Source organism: Pezoporus wallicus, unplaced genomic scaffold (assembly GCF_028554395.1).
Source record: "Pezoporus wallicus isolate ANWC-B61680 ecotype Strahan unplaced genomic scaffold, APGP_CSIRO_Pwel_v1 scaffold_11491, whole genome shotgun sequence".
NCBI lineage: Eukaryota > Metazoa > Chordata > Aves > Psittaciformes > Psittacidae > Pezoporus > Pezoporus wallicus.
In genome coordinates this window covers 8,932,555-8,952,035 of record NW_026642649.1, presented here as the reverse complement: position 1 = coordinate 8,952,035, position 19,481 = coordinate 8,932,555, and the positions used below count along the sequence as shown (strand labels likewise).

Genomic DNA, 19,481 nt, shown 5'->3' with positions numbered 1-19,481 from the left:
TATCTACACTTCAGTTCCAGAGGGATAACAAGAACAGACCAGTACCATAGATACCAAAGTCACAGCTGGGACACTAAGCACTAGGCATCGTTATACTGCACTCGAGGTAGAATAAACTCCTGAAGATCCACTGCTGCCTTCAGGTGAGCTATCTAAATAACATAGGGAGAGAGCTTGATGCAGACAAATTACACTGCTGTACCCCGAGTCAAAGGATGTTTTGCTTTGCAATTTAATTGCCAAATGGGCTTAACACAGAAGTAAAGCAAGAAGAAGAAAATGAAACAAAAGGTTTGTACTTCGAGTATGTAACCAGTCCTTCACTGCTCTGCCTTGCATTTTCTCTGGTTCCTGAGCTTTTAACTTCCTTCAGCTCAGACCTCCTACACCACCATGCTACACGAAATGTGTTGTTTCTACTCACCATACCTGAATGTTCCTTAGCTTCATCGCTGTAAGGCAACAGAGACTCACACCTCCTTATCTCACTCCTACAGGTAGAATGTACTAAACAAGGGGTTTTCCTAAGCACCCAAAGCTAACTAACCTAACCTGAACCTAACCTTGGAAGACAATTAAGGGTAGCTAAGGGCAGGTCATTCTTTTACAGTGAAAATCAGCCCTGGGGGTGAGTGGGGACTGAGGAGGCTAAAGGAATGGTTGCAGAAAGGATGCTTGTAAGTGAGCTGCATTAAACAATTACAAGCACAGTGGTTTAGTGCCTCAGGTAGGTAAAAAAGTGAAGAGACTTCATACAGCCTCCTTAGGCAAGGAAAATTTCTCAGGCAATGTTTATCAGTGGCACTGTTTTCTTACATAAGGATTATTATTTTAGGTTCTTACATGTATATTTTAATGCAAGAAGAGTGAAACAAATTCAACAAACAAGGACAGTAACCCCCTGTAACGTCAATTTCATGTCTGATTCAGTATTAAGTTATAACCAGGATTACATCTCTTACAAGCCCAGAGCAGGTATCTTTACTCCAGCCACATACACCCAGAATAACAAAAATGAATGATTTATACTTATGAAAATACATATGAGATCAAGTTCTCTGATGCAGGTAATAAGGAAAAGTACGTTGACTACACTTGAAAACTGTAATGTGATAAATGCCAGTACCAAAGAGCTGCCAGGCACTTTTAAGATGGATTTTATACATATACACCAGATTTCATTCAGATTATGCACTACGAATTAGCTAGAAGCAAGATACACAAACGAGTTAATAGCATTATCAGGCCAGCAGTGTGTCCACAATTTAAAACAGATGCAAGATTCAAAGTGCAATCTGCAGATAATCATTTGGGGAAGATTATTTCATACTTGACTAATTTAGCTAACAATATCAAAAAGGTGCTAATTAAAAACTGCCGGAGGCTGTCACTTGCTGCCAAAATTGCAGAGATGCTGCCATTGAAATGTTTCCATCTAATTATTAAAGAAAGCATTTGGACTGGTTCAGGAGTTGGAGAACAGACACAAACTTACTGTTGTGTTAGCAAAACTCACTTCTGAAACTTCCTAAATCTGATTACTCGAACATTCTGGACAGTTTTACAACACTAACTCCGTGATTCACAGGAAGCAATTTCTGGGTAATAAAGGCATCAGGAAGTGCTAGATCCTCAGGTACTTATTTTTTAAACCAACACCATCTTTCAGACTTCTGTTCTCCACTGATGCAAGTAATTGATTTTTATCTTACTGGGAAAGGAAGTGAGAGAAATGAGATGCACAAATATGTCATTGCCTGCTCCAGTTGCAACTATTAGACAGGTATAGAAACTACCAGCAATTTTGTGTTGAAAAACTGCTGGATACATTTGTACCAGTTCAACAGAAGATTCCCCAAATACTTTTCACCAATAAAGACTTGGAGCATTACTGGTGAGATAAATAAGCAGAATAATCCACCAAAACTTATTATTCCCTGTGCAGGACCATATAAATCTCACCAAGACTGGCACAGACTTGGGACAACAGCAAGAAAGGTCTACAGCTGATTCATGCTGTGAAATGCAGCTTCACCCTCAGCATTCTCACTTGCATGTGAGGAGGACCATACACTCAATTATGACAAGCAAAACTACTTCTCTAATGACCAACATTTTCAGGTCGTTCTCAAGACATCTTTATTTAGAGGACCTACAGTTCAGAGGCACTACTTCTGCTCACTGAACAGAAGGTCCCATCAAGGTTCCTTACACTGAGCACCTAGAAACTGAAATAGTCAAAAACGACAGATCCGTTCCAATTTCTTTTTAGGTAAGACACAGAGAGAAGATTTGTGAAAGCAGAAAGGAGCTAGAAGGGGATTTAAAAATACCTTCAAAAGAGTAAGAATAAGGTACATTAAATAAAGAAAATTTGCAATTCTGATTTTTTGAAGTTCAAGAACAATCGCCATCCCTGTGAAACCTTCCAAAGCTGATTATCAGCTCTGACATACCCAGACTCCTCTGGATTCTTCTATGCCCAAGTTATTACATATTTAGAGCATGTTTCCAAGGCAGCATTTGTGAAAGCACATGCTGTTAGCATGCCTGAACCACACAGCTCCTGCGCAAATCAGTGACATGTCTGCTTTGGCACAGGCACTTGGCAGAATTCAGGAGAGCTCAACAGTATTATAAAAGCTTAATCTGAGCCAAAGGCAAATGTCCTACTTAATCTGAAAGCAGGAACAAAGACAGGCAGCCAAACAACTTTATATAGATCTGCAGGAAAAAAGCCCTTAGGGGAAAGTAAGTTATTGCTCTTCTCAGTGGTAAGAGGCTTTTTCTGCCTGTCCACCTCTATCTATCCTTTCAGCTGCTCACTCTGCCCTACCCCATCAGATGGTTCCCACCCTCATAGACTGATAGCTCCCAACTTATTTAATTTTTAGTTTTACAACAGGCAAAAGTGGAAGAAACAGCTCTTACCTGCACAGAAAAGAGAGGGCATTCTGGTGCACTCTCCTAGCCAAGTAGGATTTTGGGCCTCACCAGAGATGCTATGTAATGAAACAGTTTTACACCAAAACATTTATCATGATAGCAGGACTGGGGTGCAACTCGGCTGCCCCTGTCACCAGTATGCAACAGACATCCTGAGCAGTTACTCCAGAGCCACAAGCTGAGTAGATGGTCTATTGAATGACATGACAGAAAGACAAAATAGTTTTAGTTTACTACATGTATAAAAACCCCTAAAGGGGCACAGGGCTTTACAAACTGAAACAAACATAGGTTTTCCAAGGCAAAGTATAATGAGATCGCACCACGAAAGTGGGACTTGACATTAGTGTTTTGACACTACAGCCATGCAACAATGAACTGCTTGCTTATGGTTACTGAACACATTGGTTGCTCTGTCGAATTGAAGCAGATGGGGACTATGTTCAATATGCTTTAAAAGATGCTTAATGCTCACAGTTTTTGCTGCTATATCTGTATCCACTGTATGATTGTTATGAATGTTACATGCAATCACTGCACATTTTTGAAAGCTATTTTTAAATGTCTGAACACACACAAAACACCTGAAAACAGCTTCTGCTGACATAAAATACTCTTCTGCTACAAAAAGAAAACTATCACTTTAATTTTAATCAAACTTTGTTTTCAGGAGGAAAAAAGCCTCATCTTAACCTTAAGAGTACTTCTTAAGGTTAAGAGTATTTCTTAAGGTTATTTCCAAGTTTTATTTGGCTTTTTCTCTATCTGAAGTGGTAATTAGTACTTCCACAACTACTATCAAGTTGTTCTTATGAAGGATTGAGTAACTTGTTCCTTATCACACATAAAAATCTTCAGGTGGAAATTGCAAAGGCAGGAACAAGGCCAGTATCATCAGCTGCTATTTTACCAGAGAAAGGTTGGGAGGAAGCATTTTCTGGCCCATTGTTTATCAAAGTTACTTTTCTTTTTACCTTTATTTCTGTTGGATGAGCCCATAAATGATGGGAGAATGAGATTAAATGGCACAGAGAAAAAAAAACAGTGACCTGAAGAAGTGGTGCACCTCAAAGAATTGAGAAGTGGCTAAAAGCAAGAGAACTCAGAGCCATCAGTGGCAGCTCTGCTAAAGCAAAACAAACCATTACAAGCATTGTATCAAAAAGACTAGCAAGTGTGTGATTTTTCTTTACCCTCAGACCTGAACAGCTGATGGAGGCACACCTATTCCTCTGTTAACATCCCTGTATTCCTTTTGCCAACTAGAAACCTTATCTTCACACCTATATAGTCTGAAGTATCATCTAGTGATACTGTTCTAGTTTACTGCCCTTGTTTCTCTTATACTGTATCTATCATTATACCAACACAAATCTTCCAAGTGCTCTCACTCATAAGGTCTTTCAAATGAGATTGAACATAGACTTTGTTTAAAAGGTCATCTTTAAAATGATACACAATAAATCTAACCCTGTTAAAAATCTAATTTAACAGCACTCTTTGCTCATCCCCACATTTCATCTCCATTGAATATTAAGCAGCACAAATCAAAGGATGGGGCTTGCTGACTGCTTCAGACTAGCAACATTCCCTTTCACAACCATGGCATTAAAGCCTGATCTAGTGGCATTTCTATAATTAATGAGGCTAACCCAAAGACATGCTCCACGAGCACTTCATCATTTCCTTCTGAACCCCAAATCTGAGCTATCATTTCCTTCCTAACATTAATTCCTCATTTATGTTCTTCCCCTGCATTTGTACAGCTACTGAGGAGGGAAATAATCTTTCTTCCCATCGTAAATCATGCAGACGTGCTTATCAAGTCCAAACAGAGACTCAGGATCATTTAGGAGGATGAAAAGCTAAAAATAATGTTTAAATGTCAGAAGCCCATAGATATTGCAAAGGTTTCTCAATTTAAATTAATCACATATATTTACGATAATGTAAAATTTAGAAATAAAAGGTCCCATATATCTTAGCAATTTCTAAAGACTGAATTTTATAGTCATTTGGCCATCCAACACCACCAAATGTCAACCAATTGATCATTAGCATGACTCCAGTCAATGGGGCTACTGCCTTGGAAAATCTGAGGAGGCATCTGCCCGCAGTGCTGTTCAACCGGCTGCTCCGTCCAAGTCCCTTAACACCTTTCCCACACCACCACCTTGCTTTCTCCTCTCTCTCTTCCTCCTCTGCATCCTTTCCGCCTTTAGGCTGTAAACTTCATGCTGCTGTGTGGTTTTTGTTCTCTGCTAATGTCTGTTTTCTATCGCAAAGAATACTTGGATGCCCACTGTCCCCAGTGGCCTGTCTTCCTTGCACATCCAAGTCCACAAGCTGCCACCTTCCCAGTTTTCTTAGTCTCTCCCTTTGCCTCCTCTCAGGATAACCGTTTTCTCCTCAGATTCATGAAGGCAAGTCAGATACTGTCCCCAAAGGCTACCCTGCTCAACAGTCCATCCCTCCCTAAAACTCCCCTGGAAAAGCAAAGAGTCTTTTGCCTTGTCCCCCTCCAATTCAAATGCTGCCTCGTGCCCCGTCACAAGGATGGCATCTGGGGACCCTGGGCACAGCGTTGTCTGTTCCTGCTGCCCGCTCGATCACCCCTACCAGGGAGCAGCTTGATTCCTGTTGTCCACCCTGGGATGGGTTGGGATGGGAAGGACACAGCTGAGCAAGACCCCGTATCCCAAAGGTATCACATTTTGTGCAGTCACAGACCTGCCAGGATTACTGTCTCCAAGTAATTTCTTCTAGGACACTGGCAGTACTCCTTGAAACAAGGAAACCAGACTGCCAGGTTGCTCCCCTCTTGGCATGCAGCGAGAAGAGCATTTCCCCTACTATGGAGCTGCTGCTGAGCCCAGGCAGCTCCAGAATCACTGAAGCCTGAGCAGGAGCAGGCACCTAGCTCTTCTCATTTGCCTGGGGCTGGAAAACGGGCCAAGGCAGGGAAAATGGGGTTACCTCCCACAGGAACAAGGAAGCTTGGAGGCCCGTCCCTGCGCCACTCAGTGATTGCACATCTGCCATCCCAGCACACAGAAGTGAACTCCTCTCATGCTGAAGATTGTGTCTTTTCTCATCTCCAGCTGATGTGACAACCACATTTGCTGCAAGTACTGGCTCCTGTCACCCCACCATGCTTCGAAGGCTGCAGCAGGATCTGTGCTGGGGCAAGCAGCATGGAATGAGAGAGGCTGAAGCAGAGATTTACCTCACTCCCCCTTCTAAGCATGGGATCCAGGGGGATGGGTATCATACAGAAGTATAACGTGCTAATAGTTAGAAGCAGATGCTTATTTTTCACATCCTCCAAAGGACAAGAAACAAACTACAAAATGAAATGTGTAAATAAGCAAATAGCAAACTAAAAGATGTGGCTCCAGTTTATGCAAAACAAATATCCAGAAACAGCTCAGTACTAGCACACTACAGTATAGGACAACAGTCCTTTCTCTGTTGAGAGAATGGCTATTTACTGCTTAGATATTGTCATAGATGCAGACTTGTAAAACTGCCATGAAAATTTACATGCACAAGCACACCACATTCTTTCCCAACTTTGTAAGAACCATAAAGAAGTAGAAATCTAGTCTAACTTTCAATGAAAAAAAAACCCTACACATCCCTGGGAGATGTAAACTTTTTCTTATCTTCTGTAAATGCAGATAACTTTGTAAATACAGGGAAGAAGTAAATAACTTCGTAAAATAACACAGCTGCCCCAAAGGCCAAGTCTAAGGAACAATGTATTAGTTCAAGGACACTAAAACCGAAACAAAACCCACTGGAAAATACTTTTAGAAAGAACAGACAGCAAATGCTTTCTGTGCGCAAAACAGACCTCTCCCTCCCCCCCTAAACTGCTGAAGTCCACTCATAGCCTAGCAGGGAAGGAAGAGAACTCATCATAGGAAAGTAAGGGACTGCCAAGACTGAGGACTGATGACACCTTCTGCCCCATCCCAGAGAACCCATGACAAAACCATGCTGTTAATGCAGGCAGAATGCTCTGTGATTCTCCATACTGTTCCCCCAAGGAAAAACAACTTAATATAGAAAATTTGGCAGGGAACAAAGCTTTATTTTTTAAAAAATAAAAACTTAATCCAACCAGAAGTCATTGTCATGAATTTCCATACATGTGTGCCTTCTTGTTTCAGGTTATTTAGTTTTTTTTCCCTAATAATTGCCATTTTGTTTCAGGAACCTAGTGCTGTGGAAATCGCAGTGATGGTTCACAGCAAGGCTCGCTGTGCAGCACAGCTGGGAATGTGAGTTTCCTCTGTTGGTAAAGTCTTCAGCATTTATCTGTGACACTGAAGGGGTAAAATCAAATAAAACAGCATCATAGTCAACCTCCGCATACCGACTTCTCATGCAGACGATCAGCAAGCTGCTTTGCCTTACCCCATGCTGTGCACTATGGCTATCAGGACCTCAGCTGCTTTCCTCAAGGATCTTCTTCTCTCTGAGTGCTGAGACTGCCCATCCTTGCAAACTGCAGACCAGCCTCCAAAACAAGACACAAACGATACATGAATCTGTCATGGGAGGCTTAACTGACGCCAATGGAAAAGGTCCAGCAGAAACTGGCCACCAGTATTATGGTCCCATCTGAGGCAGACTGCTACATGAGGTCTGATTCAAAGCAAAACTCAATTCAAAGCCAGGCCTTTGCAGAAAACTTCTGGAGGAGCCTACACTAATAACCCTTCAAAGCCAGAGAGAAAGCTCTCAGTTGAAGGAGATCAATAATACTACAGGACCTGCCCTGTGGGCAAAGACAAGGAAAGCAGCTGCTAAAAACATCTGTGGAATACCCAACAACCCCCTGCTGTCATGCACTGGTACTTTATTTGTCATGCAGGCTGTCAGCAAAAAAGCTCAGAAAGTATTTTGTGCACACTTAAATCCAACAGTGAGCTGAGCTCAGCAAAGTATTTGCTTCATCTGGCAGCAGAAGCCTCACAGCCTGACTGAATAATTAGTAAGCTTTGGCTACTCAGTAGGCACTCAAAAGGCATCAGCCAACTAGGAACAGAATTCTACGCTGAAACGAATAATGTCAAAAGCAACTTAAACATCAATAAATGTCACCTTTTTTGTCCTTTACCTGTTAACATGATGTGATTTTCCTTTCAAAAACAGCAAGGAAAGAACCACTTCAGGCAGCAAGAGCCTCTTTTACCCCCTCACGCAAGGAAATGTTCTACATTACCCCTGTGCCGCTGGAGTGTTAAAAGCTTTCCCATTTGAAAGTGCTGCTCCGCACGCCGCTCTATACAGAACAGCCACAGGAGCCGATGCTTTCAAAGGCGATGAACTCCTGTAGTTCACACCGGCTTCAGCATTCCTATCGATCAACAGATGTCTGACTCGCGGGCAACCGCAGCCTGAACAAGCTTTTAATGGTGCTTTTCCCCCTTTAGAATCAACCAGGTAGGAAAAGACCTCTAAGCTCATCAAGTCCAACCCTTCCCCAGCACTGCCAAGGCCACCACTAACCCATGTCACTGAGGACCTCATCTACACGGTGCATAAACACTTTCCGGGACTGGGTAGCCTGCTCCTTTATCAACCAACACTTGTTACAGCTATACCGGTACCACCTCCTCTTTATTCCCCGCTACAAGGCTCCCGGACCGTACGGCTACAAGCGCTCTGAAAAGCGCATCCACCGCCAAACGTCCCCAGCCGCGCCGCCCAGACACGGGACAGCCGGCTCCAACAGCACAGCCCCACCGCACCCCCGCATGGCCTTAACCCCTCGGAGCCGGTGATGCGACCAAGGGCAGGAAAGCAATCCCGGGAACCGGAAAGAACAAAAAACCCCACAAACAAGCACCGCTTGATCAGAAATCCGCCTTTTTCTCCTCAAAACAGCCCCGACCCGCCTCCAGCAGCGCGGGCCGCCGGGAAGGGGCGCGCCTACGCGCACGTCGGGCGTCGTGGCGTCACGGCGCTCCGCCGTTCGTGCGACGTGGCCTTGGCCTGGCAGCGGTAAGGGCGGTGGGGATGGCACCGGGACGGGTTGTGAGGCCCCTGCTTCCATCCAGCCCTGTCCCGGGGGGCTGAGACTGTCACGGAGCGGGGGGACTGGTGTAGATGGCCCGGCCGCGGTGCTGAGGAGGGGAGACGTGAGAGGGCCCGATCGAAGGGACGCGGGGGCAGCCGGTCTGTCTGGTGTCCTGCTCGGGGTGGGCAAGGCCGGCAGATGCTCGCTTTAAGGATGGGGTTGGACCGCGGTACTGCCCTCGGTGCTCACCAGCCCGCCGGCAGCAGGTTTTGGCCTGGGGGAGTTCTTGAGGCGGGTGGCCGTTTTCCATTTAGACGCCTGCCGTATGTTCTCAGAGGCGCAGTGCAGGGCATAAGCTGAAAGCAAACTGGGATGGAGCTGTTGTTTGCCTCTTCGGTGCCGAAAAGCATCATTTTTCGTGATTTTTAAAGGCAATAGTAGGCCCTCGTGTTGATACAGTGTATTTTCGCAAAATGGAAGTACCTTTTAATGCCTGGTTAGGTTGCAGTATCACATTTTAAATTACCTTACAGATTTAATTGGTAACTGCTTTTTCTATTCCTGTAACTAAAAAATCCTCCTTTCATGGCTTCACCAATTAAATCCATTCATCTTGGCAGGTAATCATGGATCAGGTAATGCAATTCGTGGAACCCAGCCGTCAGTTTGTAAAAGACTCCATACGACTTGTTAAAAGATGCACCAAGCCTGACAGGAAAGGTAAAGCACACAATAAACCGGAACGCAATCCTTATTTCTCTTTAAATCTTATTATGTATCTTTCCAAATGTCACTTCTGTTGATTCATTTGTTGTGAATGTTTCTCAGGATGAGATTTAAACTTGAGCAGTTGTCCAAAAGTTAACAAGTTTGTGGTTCTGGATAGAATAAGCTTGATTGTGTTCTTTTCTGGTATGTACGAAGGTGCGTGAGCAGTACTAAATCTCATTGCATGAAATAGGCCAAGTAGCTGAAATAAGCCATTTTGAGACAGGCAAGTGGTAATTCTTATGTATTAGGTAAACTGATCTGGGAAGAAGGTGGTGTGCACTTAAACAAGTTTGACTGCATTCAACTTGGGGGAAATTGTGGAGAAAACTGCTTGTTAAATGAGCAAACACTTCATTTTAGGAGCCTGGAAAGGAACTAGGGTTACTTTCTGCAGTTGTCCATTCAGCCCTTCACAGTTGTCAGTGACTGCCTGACTGGGACAGGAAGAACTTTGTTGCTGGAAGTACAGCAGAGAAAGTTTTGGGACTTTCTCAAAGGCTTCAGAAGCTGTAACTAGAATTAGCTGTAGCAGGTTGTCCCTAGTGGTAGTAGTTAAGGTGCTTTATTCACATGACATCTTTTGAGATCAGTGAGGAACTTTGTTCACTGTCAGACTGGCAGGGTGGGTTGTGAGGGGCTGTTGACCTTAGTCCACTTCATGGCTGCTGCCTTAAAGTAACTGAGAATATCACTTAAGTACTCAGTTTTTGTGAGGACATAAGATGCATTCTTCCTGTGGCAGGCATAAATCAGCTTTTCCATGTTTGATACTGTATTGAGGATTATTTGCAGAGATACAAAGGGAAGATAATGGAATAAATGTGCCATGAATTGTTACAGACTGTGGGTATTCCTGATTTTGCATATTACTGAATGAATGCTGAGATTGGCCATGCTTTGTGGAAAGCAGCACCTTCCCCCTTAAAACTCCTCTATCTAATGAAAAAGTGGATTTGTTTCTCAGTGTCAGTACAGTTTGACCTGCTTCCTCTGTCACATTACTGTTTGATAAAGAGATCTCTCTCCTTTGGTCACTGTAGTGCACATCTCCTCCAGTGTGCCATACACAAGGTGTCCTATACTAAAGTTTTGGTTGTTTTTTTTTTTTTTGCAGAGTTCCAGAAGATTGCCATGGCAACAGCAATAGGCTTTGCGATAATGGGATTTATTGGTTTCTTTGTCAAACTGATCCACATCCCCATCAATAATATCATTGTGTAAGTAAATATGGTCGTACTTGCATATTTCAGTTTCACTACATTTTGCATTCATTTTTACCTGTTCAATTTTAAACAGAGGATGTTCGTGAGCCCTGCAGTATCCATGTTACTGTAGTATATGTGCATTTTACATGTTAGTGTAATATGATGGCTATTACTTGATTCCAAGGACTGGATCAGGAAGTCGGTTCTTAATGTAGGATGCTGCAAAATATTAATAGAATCATAGAATCCCAGGTTGGAGGGACCTGAAGGATCATCTGATCCAACCTTTCTTGTCAAAGCATGACCTAGACTAGATGTCCTGGCACCCTGTCCAGCCCAGTCTTAAGAGTGTCCAGCGTTGGGGAATCTACCAGTTCCCTGGAGAGATTATTCCAATGGCTGTTATCATAGTGAAAAATTTTCCTTTTGTATCCAGCCGAAATGTCTCCAGGAGTAACTTGTGCCCACCATTCCTCCTCTTTTCCACATGATTCCTTGTAAAAAGGGAGTCTCCATCTTCTTTTTAGCCACCTTTGAAATACTGGAACACGGTGGTAAGGTCTCCCCTGAGCCTTCTTTACTCAAGGCTGAACAAACCCAGTTCCCTCAGCCTTCCTCAGCTTCTGAGTCTTCTCATCACTGAGTGCTACATATGTTTAAAGCCTGGTTTTACATGTAACTGCATTTTGTGAAATACCTTTTGGAATGAACGTTGCAGCATGAAAAACTTAACCCTCAAGTTGACCAGAAGCTGTGGTACTGACATATTAACCCTGCCAATTATCATAGAATGGTTTGGGTTGGAAAGAACCTTAAGATCATCTAGTTCCACCCCGTGCCATGGGCAGGAATGCCTCACACTAAAATCTTCATTCTCCAGAGCTGATGTCATCCCATTTCTAGCACTGGAACAGGTTAAGTACTATTCTGTGACTTGTGGCTTGCTTTATACCTTTAAGAGTGGTCCTCTAGGCGAGAGGAAGTGTCTGAAAATAAGAGATAAGCTGTAACTGTAGTAATGTTTGTCCTAAACAGGGCAGTGGTGGGAGGATGAATCAGACTTCAGGTGGATTACTGGATCACACTTGATTAGTTGAAATTGATTACTTTGTTCTCTCAACAGAGGCGGCTGAATATTTACCATGAAGAACAAGATGTTGTGACACTTGCTGCAAAGATTTCACAGCTTTAACTTGTTTTCTATTAAACCAGTTCAGTTTGGGTTTTCAAACATTCTTGTCATGCCTCTTTTTGAAGTCTGTGGGATCATAACTGTATACATCACATGCTTTTTTTTGCAGTACTACTGTTTGTGTTTCTTTGGTTTGATGGTTTTACTTTTTTAAACTGTACTAGAATCACAGGGGTAGGAAGGAATCTTGGGACATCTCTAGTCCAACCGCCCCCTCAAATCTGGGTCAGCGTTGCATTGTGACAAGGTTGCTTAAGGTTTTGTCCAGTCAAGTACTGAAAACCTCCAAGGGTGACAAACTTTTATCAGAAGCTGTTCCAATGCTTAATTTACTGCTTACTAAACGGCATTGTTACAGCAAAAGTAGACAGGAAGAAAACAGTGTTACTGTAACCTCTCAAGTGGTGATTTATAAGTCTGTTAACTGGAATTCTAGTTTCTGGAATCACCATGATAACCCATAATAACTTTCTGCATTTGGAAGTCCTGTTAGGTTATGTTATATACTTGACACGGGGAAAATATTCCATCAAATAAAGAACTTGTGTAATTCAGACAGCTAAACTTAGGTGGTTACTAAGATGTACAGTTTGAGGTTAGGTTAGTTGCCAGAGATACTAAACAGTCCTTAAGCAAATGAACTTGCTTACAGTATTGGGTAGGCTGTACACGCCTTTTTGGATAATGGTTCTGTAAGACAACTGCACATAGAATTATAAAGAGATCTGCATTTGTTGACCTGGAAGTTTCTGTTATAAAATGATTGAATATTTTGATTTTGAAAACTTAAGTGTGCAAAACCTTTGGTAGATGCAATGCTCTTCCTCCTGAGATTGAAGAAAGCTTACTGTAAGCATTTGGTATTTGCAAAAGTTACAATGCTAGTTCTATTACAGACTTTAAACGCACTTAATACTTGGAAATCTGTTACTGGTATTACAGTAAAAGTGATTTCTTCAGTACACAAAGTTGCTTTGTCAGTAGAAAGTTCAGTTATTGATCTTAAAAAATCATCACCAGCACCTACGTATGTTACAAATCAGGACAGAGAAATGAGATTAACTAACTTTAGTGCTATCACCTTTTAATATAGTTATACTGTGTGCACTGTGTACTGTATTTCCTTTTGGCAGAAGGGGAAAAAGCCAGCAATGTAATAAAATACTTTGTAAAAGAGTCTGAACTAACCTGATAAGCAGCAGCAGTGCCTTTACATCCACTTCTGTTTGTGACTGTTTTTGAGTAGCAACTTGTGCCTTCTGATTAAGTAGTGTTAGGTACCAGAATGAAGTATTCAGTTGTTGCTACTAATGTTGATTGGATCTCAAATGACTTTTATTTTCAGATCTCTTTTTCATTCAGTACATAAAAATCAGTGCCTGCTTTTATCTTTTGGCACAGCTTTACTGTCTTAATTCTGTGAAATTCTGTAGTAATTTGAGCTGAATCAGATCAGAAAATGTAGCTATAGCTGATCCTGTATTTTGATAGACATTGTCCACAGCAAAGGCTTGTCCGTCTCAATGGTTACAGTCCCGGAGTTGTCATAGGTGTTGGAAGTACTGACGAGCGTTCCAAACTGCAGCATCTGGTTAGCTATGCAAAATAAGGGAGAGAGTGAGTGGTACTCTTGAAACAAATGCATTGATAGAGATTTATTGTTGTAAAGGCTGCTGCTCCTGCAAAGAAGGAAAAAGCAGCTGAGTAAATCTAACCCAGATAAACAACATCTAAAATAGCTATGTTAAATATTAATTAGCTTGTATGAGACTATCCAATGACCTGTAGAGGGAATAAATTAATACTTAATCCTCAAATTAGCATTTTGAGTTCACAGCAGATTATTTATTACAGGAGCAGATTGTTGAATGTCCCCCAAAATTTCACATCTGGAAATCTGTATTCCATTAGCATCAGCTGAAGTAACAGTGCTAGGTAAGGTATTTACAGTAAAACAAAACAGAAGATCTTACTGTAGTTCCAAACATGGAATTAATTTTAGCCCAGCAGCAAGCCTATAATCTCTTAAAATGAAAACAGTTTTAGAGCAGAGGCCAGTAGTTAATCATATAATCATGCAATGCTTTGGGCTGGAAGGGACCTTAAAGCTCATCCAGTTCTAATATCCCTGCCACGGGCAGGGACACCTTCCACTAGAGCAGGTTGCTCCAAGCCCCGTCCAACCTGGCCTTGAACACTGCCAGGGATGGGGCAGCTACAGCTTCTCTGGGCACCCTGTGTCTCACCACCCTCATAATGAAAAACTTCTTCCTAATGCCTACTGTGAATCTCCCCTCTGTCAGTTTAAACCCATTGCCCCTTGTTCTGTCACTACACGCCCTATGAAGAAGTCTCTCTGCAGCACTCTTGTAGGCCGTTTTTAGTTGGTAATTACTTAACAAGTAGTACTATTCAACAGCTTTTGCTTCAAAGTAAATGAGTTGCATCTTCTGCATACCTAGTGAGGTGGGTGTCCCTGTGCATTAGTTAGACCCAAACTTGGTCCTGGGTTTGCTCTGACAAATAGCTGATGTCAATTTTAGGAGAGTTTAACCCATGTAACAGTGCAGTTACAATGATAGTTTTGAAATGTCTGTGAAGTTCTAAACAACAATTCTGTCTCAGTTTAGCTGACATGTTTTAAGGGTTACACAGACTTCCTACAAGCTGAGACCAAAGATACAAGCTGCCCCCAAACTTAAAAACATATCAACTTCCCTAAAGGCACTTTTAAGACTAGTCAGTTCTGTATCAGTCCTTGCTCATACAGGGGTTCAGAGAAGGAGCCCAGAAACTATTCTTTGTTTTAGTTTGTAAAGCCAAATGATAGGTCTTACTCACTGGTGCCAGAGCTACATTTCCATGGAGGATACAGAGAGAGCTGTAACTGGGGAGAACTGTTCAGGCCCATCAGCAAGTCTGTGTGGTCTGTCAGAATTGCCAAATCATGCATTAATACTGAAGGAGGAATCTTCTGGCTTTGCTATCATGTTGCCCACTGCAAGTGAAGATCTCCCTGTGATCAAGAGGTGTGCAAAGCATCATACTAAGCTCTATTTTGTAATATGCAAAGGAGACAAAGAGGTGCTTATGAACATGGGCTATAGTAAACTTGTCTGCAAGTTTACAACAGCAGCTGTCTACCCATTGCTGGAAGCTGCACAGGAGGAATTGAACTTGCTAGGTTCTGTGGCTTGAAAATGAGAGCCTGACAAAAGGCAGGACACACAATGTGGTTCAGTGTCTCTTCTGCCACATCTCTGCCTGCTGCTGCTTCTTCCTGTCTCACTCTTGTTTTTAGCCTGAAAAGAACTGAAGACTGCAAGCTGTGTTTGGTTAGAATGAAAGATTAACACCTGAGTTCTACTGCTTTAAAATGAAGAGTCCTACCATTTGAATCTCTCGGGAGTTTGGAGCATTAACTGCAATGCAGGGCAGAGGTTCAGCAAAAAGGAGAGACACCCCCCCTCCCCGCCCAAAAAGCTAACAACAACAAAGTACTGCACTAACTAGATCGATGAAATAGACCTAAAATAAAGGTGCTAGCTTCTATCAGGATGATTCTGTACACGCAGGAATGCTGGGCAGGCCCTTAGACAAATGCTAGGGAGAAGTAAGTTATGTTTGCCTTTGTAAGAGACTGTAGAGGCCAGTGGGGTGATGCCTGGCCAGAAGCTGATGCATTGGACTGAGTTTCCAGAGAACCCAGATCTCACCCTTTGCCAGTAACTTAATAAAGGTGAGGTAACACATGGGCAGAGTTTCTAGTGTAAAAATAGTACCAAAATCCTGTGTTACAGCCAAGTTACGAATGTCTTACAAACTACTTAAAGTCAGTTTTAAGTTGGAAAGAAGCTTAAATAGTTTACAGTATTTGTTGACACACAAATTACCCATTTTTGGTTACTATATATTGAAATTTGAAAGTGGGAGCGGGGAGGAAGAGCTTTGTGGATACTCTTCTGTGTAAACCCACTCATTTAGTATCATTTATTGCTTCTTGCTCAAGACTGTCAGAATAATTCTTAATGTTTCATCTTTGCCTATGAAATAATGGCTCTGCAGAAGGCAAGAATTAAGAACAACATGGCAGCTTAATGAAACAAAACTCTAAAGCAGTATTTCTTCATGCATAAAATTAAGTGAAAATGAGAGGCCTGTTTGTTTTTTGCTTTAGATAAAAAGTCCTTGCCCACTAGATGGAGCCTTTTATCTTTTTCTGTCAGATTCTCTGTGCAAGAATCACCGTTTGAAATGCTGAAGTGAAAAAATGCAGGACCCATAAAACTACTGCTGATTCACGTGTCTCAAATGGAATAACTCCAAGCACTTGGTTTCACAACCAGCCAACACTTCATAGAATCATGGCATGGTTTGGGTTGGAAAGGACCTTAAGATCATCCAGTTCTAACCCCCCTGCCATGGGGAGGGAAGCCTCACACTAGACCATGTCAGCCTTTCAACTTTTAGTATCACTAAAAATGCAAACTTTCTATTTAATCCATGAACAGAAATTAATGTGAAAAAACAGGTTTAAGCCATTAAAGGAACTAAGAAAATGTACATATCTACTGCTTCTAGGAAAACTTGTATCATGCATTATCACATAAAGTTTACACGGTCAAAGCCTGGAAGTTTTATCAGTTCATAATTGATCCAGTCAAAGTGTATTTACTGATAATGGACTGTTGATGAAATACACAGCATCTTCCAGTGTAGCTATACTCACTCTTTACTCTCCATCCATAAAGTCAGCATGTCTTGGTGGCACTGAGGCCAGGAGGCCCTGCCCTCAAGGAAAGCCATGGGGGTCAAGAGTGGTTACAGGAGAAGGTAACTAAGTTGTAGTTCTATAGCGTGGTTTTGACGTCTGACAACTCTGAACTTGGGAACTAAAATCAAATGCTGTTCCTGCCTTCTGGAAAATAAAACACAACAACCAAACAACCACCACCATACAAACCAAATCAACCAACCAGAACTATTGTAAGACAGCTTTTTACGGCATGCCCTATGTTCTTATTAGTAATGAGTCTCATTTCTGTCTCATGGATTGCAACATACCACTCATTCAGAGGTGAACATGGTCTTGGGCAGGGCTTATTTTGATGTGGTACTGGAGCAGTGTTTTTCTAGCAGGTTTTGTTTTGTTTAGCAGGTGGTTGCATCTGTCAGGGTTTGAGATGCTGGAAATAACTTAGAGAGTTATCTGAGGGGAGGCTCCTAGGTGAGCTTCCCAAAGGAGCATAATCACAAACATTATTTCCTAGACATCCCTTTTGCTGACAATTTATATGACAAAGGATGTTTCATTAACCCTAAAACTGCCTATTTCCAGTATTTTATTGCTTGTCTTCTGATAGTTTTTTTAATACACAATTCTAAGGAAGCCTTGGGGAAAAATGTTAATCTTGGATATGAGATTCTGAAATTGATCAAGCTTATGGTTGCCAGAACATTTGGAAATGTTACCAAAGTGCACCCCATGAGTAATCGAGCTCTATAAGAAAAATCAAATCAAAAAGCCCAAACCTAAAAATGTTTTTTAGAAACTCTTACCATATTTATACCTCTACCACTGTTGGGAGTTTTTGTTTTCAGTTGACAGTACTAAAAAGGAGACCCAAGCCTTTCATGCAATGTGTTCACCACTGTGCTGCAGGCTTTCAGCCTGGAAACTAAGTGTGGACTAATTAGAACTAGATTGGGTCTCATCATGTTAGGTGCTGCAAAAACACCGTCTCTCAATATCAAGTTATTCCTCTTAATAACTGTATTCATGATGTAGTAGACTTATAAACACTATGACTTCATTGTACTATTTAGGATACTTGAAGTCCAGCAGAAGAGAGCTTATACCAAGACCTCATGTACATTTTATGCGCTGCACTTAAGCAGGACTTGAGGGAGGCACATGCAGAGGAAAATCTTCTTAAACATATCATATATGGCAAAAGCAAATGATGTCATTAATTTGAAAGGCTTAACTGAACAGGAGGCTCTCTGGTTATTTCTACATCTATACCAAACCACAGTAAAATTTGGACAGCTGAGAGGGAGGCTCTTAACTGCAGTATTTAATACTTGTGGTAGGTGCAAGTCCCTCCTTACCAAGGAGTATTGAAGGAAAGGATTTTGGTGTGAGAATGGCTGAACGGTCACACCTCATGTCTGTTATATGAAGACATGTAGGCAAACGGAAGCCTTTTGGAAAACCCTTGACTGTAAAGCATAGAAGTATCCCCACTTCATGGGATTTCACCAACAAGTCAGGGTCTTGCTACTGTTACCACAAATGACTGAGAACAAAACACTGTCACAATAAGCATGTTCCATACAGATACCGCCACAGCTGTCCGATGCTTCCTTTTCTCAACTGCCTTTCTTGATTGCTTTCTGAAATATGTAAATTCACACCTTGCTGAATCCCACCACTGAAAATAGAAATAGGTACAGGAATACAAGCAGACTGCCACTGGGGGCATGGATGTTTGCAATATTAATTAATTATTAATTAAGAGCCATATTATAGCAAATGTAATCCTCTCTCCCCCACCCCCCAAGGCAAATGCTGCATCAAAATGATAGAAAATTAAGATGAATAAGATGAAACACAAGTGCAAGTGAAATACTGAACTATCAGTCGGTACTCTGATACAGCTGATCTGGCGAGAATTTCCCTGATGCTCTATGTTGGGAGCAAAAATCTGCATTTCAATGGAGATGCATTAGTAATGTATGAGCTAGTACTCTGCAGGTCACCCTGTGTCTGCAGAACAGCAGCATTAATTCTGCTGTTTAAAAATAAAACCCAAACAGTTTATAGACTGATTTTCCTTTCCTTCCTCCTAGTTTTACACCTGCGGTTAGACTGACTTCACTGGAGTTAATCTTAATGTACGCTGAAGGATACAAAGGAAAAATTGGGTCCTTGATGTCTGTGTAGTGGGAGCTGCAAAACCTGAAGTTGCAAATAACAGTAATGTACAATAAAACACAAACTGTTTTCAATACTGATACAACAGAGAAGTACCATGAGGGCTTGCAGGGTCAGCTGGGAGGGGACAGATCCCCTCAGGGCCAGGGGGAGTTTTGGAGAAGCAGAGACTGCATTAGGCGATATTTATAACTACAGTAAGTTTTGGTACCTGGTGTTTTGTAGCACAGAACAACGTTGTGTAATCCCAATGGATTTGTATGAGTGGGCTCCTGAAAGCATCAAGAGCATCTGGGGTGAAGGGGGCCCAGCAGGCAGGCCCAGGGTGTTATTCCGCTGGTTCAGATAGTGGCAAAGATGCTGGGCAGGGGTTCTGCAGCACAGGGAATTCAGGAGGTG

General features: G+C 42.0%; 2 protein-coding genes across 7 annotated transcripts in view; one reads left to right on the top strand and one right to left on the bottom strand.

The window, feature by feature from the left end:
* Window positions 1-8,839: 8,839 nt before the first annotated feature.
* Window positions 8,840-12,184, top strand: SEC61G (SEC61 translocon subunit gamma). The gene is made up of 4 exons (XM_057431252.1): window positions 8,840-8,961; window positions 9,598-9,697; window positions 10,863-10,965; window positions 12,077-12,184. Exons 2-4 carry the CDS (start codon window positions 9,604-9,606, stop codon window positions 12,084-12,086), a joined length of 207 nt encoding a protein of 68 aa, XP_057287235.1. The 5' UTR covers window positions 8,840-8,961; window positions 9,598-9,603; the 3' UTR covers window positions 12,087-12,184.
* A 1,240-nt stretch (window positions 12,185-13,424) lies between these two features.
* Window positions 13,425-19,481, bottom strand: part of TPK1 (thiamin pyrophosphokinase 1) — a 284,419-nt gene continuing 278,362 nt past the window's right edge. The window contains exon 7 of one of the 6 annotated variants that reach the window (XM_057431250.1): window positions 13,425-13,741. In XM_057431250.1, coding sequence (XP_057287233.1) covers window positions 13,611-13,741 — 131 coding nt within the window. In that variant the 3' untranslated portion in view covers window positions 13,425-13,610. The remainder of the gene's footprint in view (window positions 13,742-19,481) is intronic. The other 5 variants (XM_057431247.1, XM_057431246.1, XM_057431245.1 and 2 more) reach the window with 5 other exon arrangements.

What these genes read in the sequence shown, in the direction of transcription:
- SEC61G (XM_057431252.1), top strand. Translation starts at nt 9,604, where the DNA reads ATGGATCAGGTAATGCAATTCGTGGAACCCAGCCGTCAGTTTGTAAAA. An exon ending in CACCAAGCCTGACAGGAAAG is followed by an intron (nt 9,698 to 10,862) that starts GTAAAGCACACA and finishes TTTTTTTTGCAG; the next exon opens with AGTTCCAGAAGATTGCCATG.